Raw genomic sequence first — 11,816 nt, 5'->3', positions numbered from 1 at the left:
TTTTTCCCACTTTGTGTCTCAGTATTTGAGTTAATGGCTCTGAAAGACGTTGAACCATCTCCTTACTTGGACTGCCGGCTGCTTTAGATGAATTATATTTGGCCTAGTGGTCGACATTTCAAGAAGGCAAGGATAACTGGCCCAGAGTTGATAGATATTCGAGAAGTGGGGCAAAAAAAAAAAAGATTAAAGAAACATATCTAAAAAATAAAGTGTGTCGCGGGAAGCAATTTAATATTTCACAATCCTGGTCTGGGAACATTTTTAAACAAATGAATTATTGTCTGCAAATAGTGTACCAACATAGGCAATCGTCTTTAGGAACTTTTATTTAACAAAATAAATGAGAGACCAGCAACAATCAAGAGCTTCATCTGTGTTCTAAAGCTCTTGCTAGACTGAATGCAAATAACTGAGGTCAAAGAAGGTTGAGGTTTTGTCTTTTGTGGATGTGATTATTGTCAACAGCTGGTCGACGTGTGTAGTCATTGGAAATATACTCATAAAATTAAAAAAAAAAAAAAAACATTTTTAGAGGAAACATGACATCATTGTTAGATTACTACTGACCAACACTTGTTCCCAGTTAGCATCATGCCCTGTGATGTCTTTATTTTAATGTGGTACAGACAAACTAACTTCTCCACTTAATACTGGTTGAAGGCGAATAGGCAATAGATAAATTTTGTCTTTCAGGCACAGTCAACATTTGTCATGTTTAATGAGGTGTTCTGGAGAAAAGGCCAAAGGCAGAAGGTCAGTGAGGCTAGTTTCTCTGAAGGACCCCCCTGGTTTGGTCAAGTAGACAGTCCAGTTGGATCCAAACTGGCAAGAGAAACAGGCAGAGAACGTTTCAACAGTAGAACACAACAAGGGATTCAAAGGTTGAGGTACTTCACCTCCATCAACACTTGTCGACAAGCTCCACATGGCCCAACAAACCGGTCTTTGATGTCGCTGCACACAATGTGAGTGTAGATAGAAAATAAAAAACGACATTCTATGAAGTTTGAGGAGAAATTACACTGAAGAGTCGAACCAGGTGACGGCGATCGCTTTGAACTTCCTGTGTCCCTCAGCCACCGCTCTCTGAATCGCAGTTCTCTCGGCACAAACCGTCAGTCCATAGGAAGCGTTCTCCACGTTGCAGCCTGAAGATGACCAATGCTCACGTGGTGAGAGAAAAGAAAACCCCCAAAACATGTCCCTTCTCATTATGCTCAGTCTCCCATGTTGGTAATAATTGATAGTAAGTCAGGTTGAACAAAAGCTTGATGTACCGTCCCTCAACGTTCAAATCAGGGGCTGCTACTGCATTTTGTACTACTTGGGTAGTTATGTAAATACATTTTCCCCCTTGTTTTCATTTGGGACCACAGGATTTGCACCATTTTCATACCTGTTATTATAGCACCATCTTCTGTCAGGACAGCGGCACCGACGGGGAAGTGGCTGTAGGGGCAGTATGCGCGGTCTCGTGCCTGCAGGCACTGAGAAACCAATTCCCGCACCTTCTCTGCGAAGTAGGACCAAAAAAACATTAAGCTAGACTGTGAGGGTCATTATTTCGGTAAGATGGCCTTTGTGCTACTTTACTGCACTGTACACTATTGTCGCAAAAATCCGTGTCATATATCGAATTTTAACTAATGATGCGTTTGCAGAATACTGAAGTCAATTAAACATGGAATACTTTGACAAACAACGCTTATCTTGATTTTGTTTTGAATGTTTAGCACATCTGGAGTTAATTCATGTTGTTTTACTTGAGTAATTGTGAAGAAAGTTAAAATACCTCCCTTTTTCAGAGCATGTTTTTAATAGTTCACCACAGTTTCCTGCACTCAGTTTCTTCTGTTTGGCCTTGTGGCGCTTCAATTTGGCTGTTATAAAGAGTCGTATTAGGTTTTTGCTTGCAAACGCCCTCCAGTGGTCAAAACGAGAACAAGTTTTCGTCATTTTCCTGTGGGATATGTTGGTCCTATTTATATTTGATGGTGTGTGCTTCTGTCTGACATCGGACCTTAATGAAAAGTGTTGATATTGTAAGACTTTTAATGTGATACTCTTTATGGTCACAAATTTTTGAACGGCGTAACCAAAAGTGTGGGACTTGAATTTATCCTTCAGACTCTGATGACAGGAGTCAATTCTGGAAATGCGTTTTCAGCTTGATTTCAATTTATATCTCTGCATCTTTTGAGGTCCAACTTCAGGTTAACTGCAAACATTCTTGTAGTGAATACTGCACTTTAAGTTTTGGAGGCAGTACAGTGTCTATGGATTTGAACTGGAACATGAAATATCTATCATGTGCTACCCATCTCATTATTTGGATATCACACTGTAAATGCAACTTATGACATTCCTCAAACCAAACACTAAGAATTGATGCTGTCTACCTGTTTAGTTTTTCTTTATTTATGATGTCCAATTGTTGGTCTGCTGTTATCATTTGTAGGGGGATATCCAATTGACTCAGATCTAAAAATGTCCACCTAATGTCGTAGGTTGGGTAGCACCAGCAAACCAAGTATTAATTTGTCCTGCTTAATACTCACTTTGAAAATGCCAGCAGTTATTAACATCATTTTTCAGATGGACTGCTGACCATGAGCTTTAATTTGGTGTACTTTCCTTTGGTTAATTGCTCATAAAAGACAATGTACTGGTCTTCCCCAGCAGATCATGGACTGATCATTGTTGAATGCTGCAGCAGTCTCGGATTTTTAGCACCTAAAGTTGGACAGATATTTTAGCACACATCCCAAAAAAATGATGGTGGAAATTTCACATACCTGGACAGACATTGCTGACAGCAATACACCCTTGCTGAAGCTCTTGACACTTAGGGAAAGCAGCCGCACCAGACTTTGAGTCATTCATTTTCTGTCTTCTTCCGCTGCTGCTGCCGTAGATCACTGTTTCTTTGCAAATGGTGCATCACTGACCAACTGGGAGGCTTGTACTCTGTTTGCTCTCAAAGGTCAGCAGCATGAATAAATACCAATAGTGTGTGTGTCAGCGCCTTTACCACTTCACTTGTTGTGAGGTGTTTAACCATGTTGAATTGTTGAGAAAGCTTCACGTCACCTTGAAATACATGCAATTGGAAACGTCATTTTTAGTCCACTAATTCCTCATCTGTGTCAACATTGGCCGCCACCGTGGTGTAGAAACACACTGAGGACCATCAGAACCAGGATGCTCATTCTGTGCTGAATCACCAGCCAGACTGAAAGACCACCCAAATCCAAAGTAAAACTAATAACCTTCCATTTGTCCCCCATTGGAAGCCATTTAACCACTCAGGGCCTGATGCTAGAAGCATCTGTCATTCAAAATCAGAGCTGTAGCTCCGTCATGTGAGTGAGGAGAGGCAGGAGCCAGCGAGAGGCGGAAACAGCTGCAAGACCGACGGACCCAGATTATAAAATTATAGTTTGACTGCACGTTTCAGAATGAAGCAAAGGGGGCAGTTTGAACATTTACTGACCGGTATCTTTTAGTTATGAGTGTTGTAGGAATGAATGTAGAGTGTCTGCTGCAGGCGTGCTGTTTGTGCATGTGTGTGTGTGGCCGCTGCATGTGGGAGGGGTTGCCGGGGGAGTGAGACGTCTCTATCGGAAGAAGAAGGGAAGAAGCACCCGGTGCATGTCCAGCTCTGAATGTGCGCTTCTGTGCAGTTTGGTTGTGACAAATAAACCAGGTAACGCTCTGTCCCAGACTCGCCTCATCCCTGTCCCAGCTCCAGCCGACAACAGGACATCAAACCCTGGAGTGCGCGCTCCAGCCTCGGAGGTGTGGAGAAGGACATCCATCGTTGTGATGTGTTTCTTACGGGATTCTTCCGTGATAACCTGCTGAAAACATTATCGGCTCTCATCTATTTACAGCGCTGTAGAATAATAAAGACGAAGGAGCAGCGGTTTTCCTCTGGCTTTATTACATCGTGACTGTCAAGTGTTTCAACAAGCAGCACACAAACAGCGATCTGAGCGTGAGCATCAAAACGTTCATTCACGCGTTTATTTCGAGTTGACTGTGGATACAGACGTCAGAGTTAGAAAATATTCTTCTTCAATCACTTCCAGAACAACCGTCAGGGATGAGGAAATGTGGCGCTGGTCGCATCTCTCAGCACCTCCGAGCAAGTCAGCAGATCAGAGGACTCAACGGCAGCAGCTACAGATAGAACATGAGATATAACATGTTACTTGTCCAAACCGGATGGATAATAAACACTGCAAATGACAGTGAATCGACTATTTCTCTGTCTGATAAATGCTAGCGGACGTTAGCCGCTAGCGGCCAGGCTCTGAATGCATCTATGTTGACTCTTGTCAGAGATCTTGCTCCGTGGGTTTCACGCTTTCTCTTCTTGGACTCCTCACTACGAACTTCTGCCACGGTGTAAATTGAAGTCACCTCGCTGCCCGAGGTAGCCCTGCCTCTTTGCCATAAAGTGTTGTGTTGGGGGTGGAGTTGGGGCTGTGACGCCACTCTCAGAACACGTCTCAGGCAACCCGCCAGGGGAAAGTTACATACTCCAAAGGAGCGTTTAACAGAGAGCTGGAGGGTCTGACTCCGGGACTTTGGACTGTTCAAAATGAAACCTGTCATCTCAGGAAATCTGAAAATAATCTATTTATGTCCAAATAATACACGTTGCCGCTTTAAGACGCATGTCAGTTTTATTTAGTTTAAATACAAATCATGTATTGATTTTGGGGTGGAACAAAGGAACTCACACAAAGACAGCAGTAAAGAAATTCATTCAGTCATCATCTTCTTTCTTAACACTGACATGATCATTCAACTGTGGAGCTCAAACACAGACATTAGATAGTGGCCAGCTGATGCACATCCACACATCCATGAAACAAGAAAACACACTGTCAACAATGAGCTCATATTAAATCAAAAGGTGACACACACGTAACAGGAGCACCTTGTTCCTCGTCCCTGGAACCAATTAGAGAACACACACGTGAAATGAGATTGCATGCTGGATCAATAGTCGGCCTTTGCTCCTTCCCTCTCCGTCGACCAACTGTCGTTGTGTTTGACTTTCACTGTGCGTAAGGGCAGGCAGAGGTGTGTTCCTGCTTTCAAGCACCTTGTGTTCACGTTTCATTAACTCTCAGATCCGACTGACTGGAGACTCAGGACCTAAGAGCAAGGCAAGAAGCATGTGCTGTACGGGAAAGTGTGCCCGGCTGGTGGGCCTGATTCTGCTGCCCACCGCCTTCATCTGCATAATCGCCAACCTGCTGCTCTTCTTCCCCAATGGTCAGCAACTGGAAACCGACCAGATCTCATTGCAAGTCTGGCTGATGGGAGGGCTTATTGGAGGAGGCCTTTTTGTAAGTTTCGTATCCATGAAATAGGTTCACATGACTTGATAGGATATGATATTTGATATACTGTCTAGGATGCAAGGCACATCTCAGATGAAGGACTGAGGATAAAAGCTGAAGCTAATGTAAATTGTTTTGCCTTTAATTATCTATCAGGGAGAATAGCAAGACAGGCCAACTGGGGGAGGTTTGATGAAACTTGGAAATGCCTATAGACAGTTATTGTTACCTGGCGTTAAACCTGAGGGCGGAAGCAGAATTCACGACGTGTTCACAGCGGTCAACTTTTTAAAACTAACTAAACTAACTAAAACTGATCACTGGTTTTAACTTTGCCTGCTTGTACACTCCGCCTTTGTTTTTCATGACTGCTATTTAGAATTACTTCTATGAAGATAAAAGTGGAATTCAACGTGGTTGAGACGATAAGATAAGCAGATCCTTTATTGGTCTTGAAATGCCATAAAAGAGACAGGTTAAAGAACAAAAATGATAAGCATGATAAAAACTATATACACAGTATATAGGGAAATATATAAATAAAAAAATATAGGGAAAATCACATGCTATTGATTGTTAATGTTAAGATATTAATTTAAATCAACCAAAATCAATGGAAATGAAATCAGTCTGCAGAAGATCACACGTACTGAGTGCCTATAAGATGTTAAAATAAATGTCAAATAAACAATGAGGCTATAAAGGTATAGAAAAGTGGCTAAAAGGCTATAAAAACAGCTGTATATTATAAATATGAAAAGTCATAAAAAGAAAAAAAAGTGACTCACTTATTGACGTAGACACACCGCACCTTTGACAAATGTGAAAAGTGTTACTCAATGATCGACACACTATGCTTGTTTTATTCTCAACAGAGGTCGTAGTAGTAGTTATAGAACTTACCAACATTGTCGAGAAAGTAGCACCAGTTTGTAGTAGTTAGCAGGTAGTAAGGGTGGTAATAGTAAAAGTAGTAGTATAATAAGTAGTATCAAATACATATGTTTGGGGAACATGAGTATTAGAAAATGTTGCTAAAAGGAAATATTTGCACTGATAGTTGTCCAAATAGTAGTTGTCGTAAAAATGGCAGCAGTCAGAATCGTATATGTATGGTAATATTTGTGTCATAAGTAATATTGGAGGTAGATTGTCACTATGAGGTTAAAGCTTTTTCTGTGAAGTAAAGTCATTGTATTAGAGGTTTTCCTCCACTCGTTGCTAGTATATTCATAGCACTGCAGTACTAGTATCAGAAGTAAATTATCTATCCATCTATCTATCTATAATTGATGAAGAAGTCAAAGTGATAGCCGCTGTACCAGTACTTACAGTGTCTGTAGCCATGTGACGTTGAGAACATCACAAGTGGTGCTGCTTGATACAGTTGCTGTACAGAAGTCATGAACGAATCATAGCACTGGGGTTCAATAAAAATGCTTGGGGTTACACAAGTTGGAATATCTCTTGAAATCATGCGATTGTTTTTCAGATGCTGTGCCCGAGCTGCTCGGCTATCAGGGCTGGGGGCAAGGGTTGCTGTGGAGCGGGTTGCTGTGGGAACCGTTGCCGGGTGAGTGAAGTCATCTGAGGAAAGGTTAACAGGGCGGTTCAGATTTTGCCTTATTATCAGTAACTTCCTCATTCTCTGTGTTTCTGGGGTGACTCATCGTTGCAGGTGAGGAGAGGATTGGTTCATTTACTTGTCATCCGCACCAGTTCCTGTTCAGAACTCCAGGGTCAGACACACATGATGTCAATTTCCAAATTCTAGGGCTGGCTATCATCAGGTCCCTCACAATCTTTTTGCTCACAATAACAATAATATTATCTTTGAGCAGTTCTGCGATTATCTGTGCACTTATTCACGATACATCACAATATCTGTCTCTTGGGACATTTGGAATCTATTGACTGTCCACCGTCCGAAGAGGAAATACAACAAAAGTCAATTTCTCTTTTCGGGTTGTAAAACCCTAAAATAGTCACAGAACAGAGCCGTAACTCTGACTTGTATGAGCCTATCGCCTCCATAATGTAGCTGTATTTGCAGGTTTGTGTATTTGCCACAATTCCGTGACCATCCGTCACCCTATTGTTCTCTGTGTTACTTTCATGCACTATCTAAGCAGTACTTAGCCCTTTTTTTCTAATGAAGCGGTGCCAACGTGTGGCATCATGTGAGAGAACGGCCCTATGTTTATTGTTTCTATGTTGATACGCGATATGTTTCAGTAGAATAAATTCCTCATAATTGAAGTGTACATTTTGATTGGTCTCAAAAACATACATTTCATTAGCCATATCATAAAACATTAACATGAAATAGAAGAGGATATTAGCAGACGGCATTCACAGAAGCATTCGTCATTAATTTTTACAATTCACCCCGGAAACATACGCTTGTTTGAATTGTAAACGTTTGATGTGCGTCCTTGTTTCTGTTCCAGATGTTGAATTCAGTATTTTCTTCTGCCTTCGGTCTGATCGGAGCCATCTACTGCACGAGCGTTGCCTCAGCTGGACTGGCTATCGGGCCGAAGTGCAGGGTGGCAGGCGGCGAGTGGGAATATCCTTTTGAAAATCTTGGCGAGTAAGTGTCATTTCCAGCTTGGGATGGCTCTATGGACGGCCTGCCATGAATGATGCCGCCTCTACCGCGAGGTGGCTGCGATAGGCTCCATCCATTGTGACCCCATAAAGCAAGAAAATGAACGAATGTGCGCGACGATTGCTTAAATGGCCTCTGGCACTGTAGGGTTATCGAAAGACCACACGGGGGCAGCAGAGGAATGATAAAAGAGAGTGATAAACGTAAACGTTTGCGGACCTCACCTGTCGCCACCATGAGTTTTTGGTCTAAATACAAGAGTCCCTCGCCAACGTGTAATGTAATTTAACTACATGACTCCATGCAATAGGTTGTGTTGGATTTTCTGTTATTTTGATATTCTGGCTCGATTCTGCTGTTCCAGAACAGATGAGATTCTCATCTTCTTTTTTGTATTTTATTGTTTATATCACTATCTTTCACTTGACATGACGGCTTCCCATTGTGTGTGCTAATACAGTTGAGTCAAATTTGTATTGGCTGTTATAGGCAAGCTAATAAAATGTCATTTAGAAATTGTGTACTCCTTCCAAAAGGGAAAAACCAAGGTTCAGGTGTCAGTCCCTTCCAAAGAGCCTCGGTCCCAGCAAGCGATGAAGCTGTGTCAGCATAATGATGAATCAAAGATCAATACGGACAATAGTATTTCCATAAACCGCCATTTAAACACTGTGTTGTGCTTGTGTCCCACCCTCCAGAGGGGAAAATGGCTACCTGTTCAACCAGACTATCTGGGGCATTTGTGAGTTCCCCAATGACGCAGTCATGTGGCATGTGGTCCTCTTCTTCATCCTGCTGATCATGGCGTTGCTGCAGTTCCTGCTCTGTGCCATCCAGGTCATCAACGGCTGTATGGGCTGCATCCTGGGAGACTGCCGGGAGAGAAAGGACGTAAGAATACTCACAGATGCCCGATATGAATTATGACATCTAAGAACGAGCTACTGAACTAGAAGGTGTGCGGTCGAGGCTCACCCAGGCAAGTTCCTATAGGTGAAGCTGCCTCAGAGGACCACTAAGATTTGGTCGCTCAAAGACTGTCACATGCAGAGAATTTAGACGGCTGCTCAGGGTGGCTGTTGACTCTGTGTGCTGTTCGTCAAGCTCTTGGTCTTCTTAGTTGGTATTTGATTTACAACTGAAATGTCTTGGTGGTGGTCTGGTGTTTAGTTTCCAGAGGCACAATCTGATGGGACAGTCACTGTGGATGGAAACACCCAGAACTACTGAAGACACTGTGTTCAAAGTGTGGTCATGGTGATGCAGTGGTCTGATCTGAAGGGTCCAAACTTCGGCTGTTCATTCCATAATGGGCTTAGTCAGGTGGTGTCATAGGAAGAATTCTTTGCTGGGTTTCAGTGTGATTATTGTTTGGTAGCACCAGATGCCAACAGTGACTCAGCAGGACACCAGAGACAACTACAGCACAGCATTTTTGAACAGTGGCTACCTGAGCACACTGACATCCTACATGTCAGGGAAGAAATGTGTCCATCCTTTATGGCTCTGATTTGATGTCGCTTTTTTGTCCCTCAAACCCCCTAACAAAATGGTACAGGATCATGAAGGGAGGGTAATCCAGGAGTCTACATATTAGGCATGTAAAACAACAGACATGGAAGTGGCGAATGTAAATCTTTGCTTTCAAAGAGTCAGCCAGACCGAGCAGAAAAAACAACTAGGTGATTGTGTTGTCTTTCTTCAGTTTTTTGGATGCTGGACCTTTTAGGAGGGAGTCCACAGGTCACCCACACTGTTCCGAAAACAAGTCTCCACACATTAACACGAGGCACAAATGCATTAACAGAACCTCATGCTCAAACACCAAAATAACTCCTGTCCTCTGACCTCTGACAGGATGACAGTGGGCTGTGAAAGTGGAGCTTCGCTGTCACATGAAGCCTGTGGAAGAAACCTTCCTCCACACTTTGAGGTTTTGGACTATCGCAAAAAAATGTGTCTGACTGATACTGTGTGCACATTAACATGTTGTTTTCTTATCAATAAAATAATAATAATAATAACAACAATAAGTGGTGTGTTTTTTAGGTGAGCTGTTAATATAACTTGGAGTCCATTATCAAAGCCCCCGCAGGTCATAATGTCTACCAAGCAAAAGCATTGCTTAAATTTGAGGCAATTACAGATATAGAAAACATGTAGTAACATATACTGATACAGGACAATGATACTATCATCGTCCAGTATTTTGTAGGTACGGTATAGTGGACTAGCGACTATAGCGAGGACTGGCTCAATGAAAATGATTGGACAGTGTTTTTTTCCTATACTGTATATCCCAATGGTGATTTTTGTGTGTGTATGTGTTTCATTTACCTGATGGCAATCGAAGCTGCAAAAGAATAGAAACAATGACATCTGATGATTCTGATGGTCATAGCGCCCCCCGTGGAGTCTGAGAACATTGCAGCTGCCTCAACAGCACACAGAGCAAACCTGGACCGGCAGTCGTTGGTTAAGCTCTTAATCTGCTGCTGCCACCGAGAGTATTCACAGGAATTGTTACCTAACTTTTAAGTAAGACACCTTTTACGGCCCTGCAATCTGTTAAATTTAGGCAGTTGAGCTGGAAAAGAACCAAGTAGTCCAGTCGAGAGTCTGAACCCAGTCAGATTAAAACCCACTCTGCCCGGCACCATCATAATTGAATTTGAATTTTTCAAGACTGAATCTGCACTGTCAATGCAGAAAATCAAATGCTAAATGTCAGTCTGAAAGAATGCAGTAAGACAGCTTTGGCGTGATGGATGGCCACTTTCGCTACTCTTTCAAGTATGGAGAGTAAAGAGTTCAACAAAAATAAGTTGATTTTTCAGAATTCAAGTTTTGCATCACAACAAAAAAAAGTTTCACGGTGAGGAACTAATGTCCGTGTGAAGACTGAGGGAAACAACCCGAGTGGTCCACTTCCTGGAACAAAGTGAGAAAAGAGCTGAGAATAAAAGAAGAGTGGACAAAAAGGGGGACATGGGGAAGGGTCCCCGCCACTTGTCATGTAAATCCAGTCTGGATGAAGCCAGATTGCCAGAGTCACAGAGGAGTATGGACCCTGGAGGAAAGTCAGCATGCTTGTTCAGACGCGCAACCCTTCTCCAAAACAAAGCCCTTCTTTTCCTCATCTCCTCAAGACTGACTGAGAGCAGGACCAAGCAAAACAAGCTGGCGTAGACCAGAGTGGGGAATCTGGGTGTAGGACTCTCTTAGAACTGCGAACATAGCGTGAGCAGATGAAACAAGAGGCATCATGATGAAGCCTGAAAGTCTAAACATGTACATACATAATGACCTAAATGTAGAGCTTGTCAGGTTGATATCACAAGGTATGTGAGGCGACTCATACCCAAATGGAGAAGTTAGGTAGGGTGTTAAAATGTTCTCTACAGTATTGGTTAGAATTGTTACTACTTCTGCAACACTGAACTCACAGGCCTACAGAGACAGTGCAGTCTCTCGAGCAGGTGCGATCTGAAGGTTCATCTGCTTGGGTCGTCACGGTGATGTAGAGGATGAGCCATGACACCACCCAGCGGTCAGACACCGACCTCCACTCATCCATAACAAAGTGATCTGTCAGCACGGTGCTCACCGCCCAGCAATTATCTTCCAAACACCGTTGGGCTGACTCAGCACTTCTGTCGAAGGAGAAAATAAGTGCAGAGAAAGATTATATGTTCAACAAACCCATCATAAGCCATCTTGCTGAGGTCAAGGTGCATCCATCCTCTTAAAACGAAAATGAGCTAAATGTATTTACAGCTCACAAATCTCCGATATGTAGCTCAGTTCCAACTCCAGAAAACTCTGGCTGTGAAAAACTGAAATGT

General features: G+C 42.6%; 2 protein-coding genes across 2 annotated transcripts; one reads left to right on the top strand and one right to left on the bottom strand.

Moving 5' to 3' along the window:
- Positions 1 to 394: 394 nt before the first annotated feature.
- zgc:103586 lies at positions 395 to 2,922 on the bottom strand. The gene is made up of 5 exons (XM_053860269.1): positions 2,799 to 2,922; positions 1,400 to 1,516; positions 1,040 to 1,151; positions 900 to 957; positions 395 to 825 (listed from the first exon to the last, which is right to left on the bottom strand). The coding sequence occupies exons 1-5, from the start codon at positions 2,884 to 2,886 to the stop codon at positions 703 to 705; spliced, it is 498 nt and encodes a 165-aa protein (XP_053716244.1). The 5' UTR covers positions 2,887 to 2,922; the 3' UTR covers positions 395 to 702.
- A 2,140-nt stretch (positions 2,923 to 5,062) lies between these two features.
- Positions 5,063 to 9,983, top strand: tm4sf5 (transmembrane 4 L six family member 5). Its single transcript, XM_053860167.1, has 5 exons — positions 5,063 to 5,366; positions 6,853 to 6,933; positions 7,811 to 7,953; positions 8,670 to 8,862; positions 9,829 to 9,983. The coding sequence occupies exons 1-5, from the start codon at positions 5,193 to 5,195 to the stop codon at positions 9,844 to 9,846; spliced, it is 609 nt and encodes a 202-aa protein (XP_053716142.1). The 5' UTR covers positions 5,063 to 5,192; the 3' UTR covers positions 9,847 to 9,983.
- Positions 9,984 to 11,816: the final 1,833 nt, after the last annotated feature.

This window comes from Synchiropus splendidus, chromosome 3 (genome assembly GCF_027744825.2).
Source record: "Synchiropus splendidus isolate RoL2022-P1 chromosome 3, RoL_Sspl_1.0, whole genome shotgun sequence".
NCBI classification, from domain to species: domain Eukaryota; kingdom Metazoa; phylum Chordata; class Actinopteri; order Syngnathiformes; family Callionymidae; genus Synchiropus; species Synchiropus splendidus.
Note: the sequence above shows the minus strand (reverse complement) of the source record. Positions and strands in the feature narration are given on the sequence as shown.

Excerpts from the sequence above, each read along its gene's own strand:
- zgc:103586 (XM_053860269.1), bottom strand. The coding sequence starts at position 2,886 with ATGAATGACTCAAAGTCTGGTGCGGCTGCTTTCCCTAAGTGTCAAGAG. Across the intron at positions 1,152-1,399 it reads AGATGGTGCTATAATAACAG|GCTGCAACGTGGAGAACGCT; the intron begins GTATGAAAATGG and ends GGTCATCTTCAG. Across the intron at positions 826-899 it reads GTCGACAAGTGTTGATGGAG|TTTGGATCCAACTGGACTGT; the intron begins GTGAAGTACCTC and ends TTCTCTTGCCAG.
- tm4sf5 (XM_053860167.1), top strand. The coding sequence starts at position 5,193 with ATGTGCTGTACGGGAAAGTGTGCCCGGCTGGTGGGCCTGATTCTGCTG. Across the intron at positions 5,367-6,852 it reads TTATTGGAGGAGGCCTTTTT|ATGCTGTGCCCGAGCTGCTC; the intron begins GTAAGTTTCGTA and ends ATTGTTTTTCAG. Across the intron at positions 7,954-8,669 it reads CCTTTTGAAAATCTTGGCGA|AGGGGAAAATGGCTACCTGT; the intron begins GTAAGTGTCATT and ends CCCACCCTCCAG.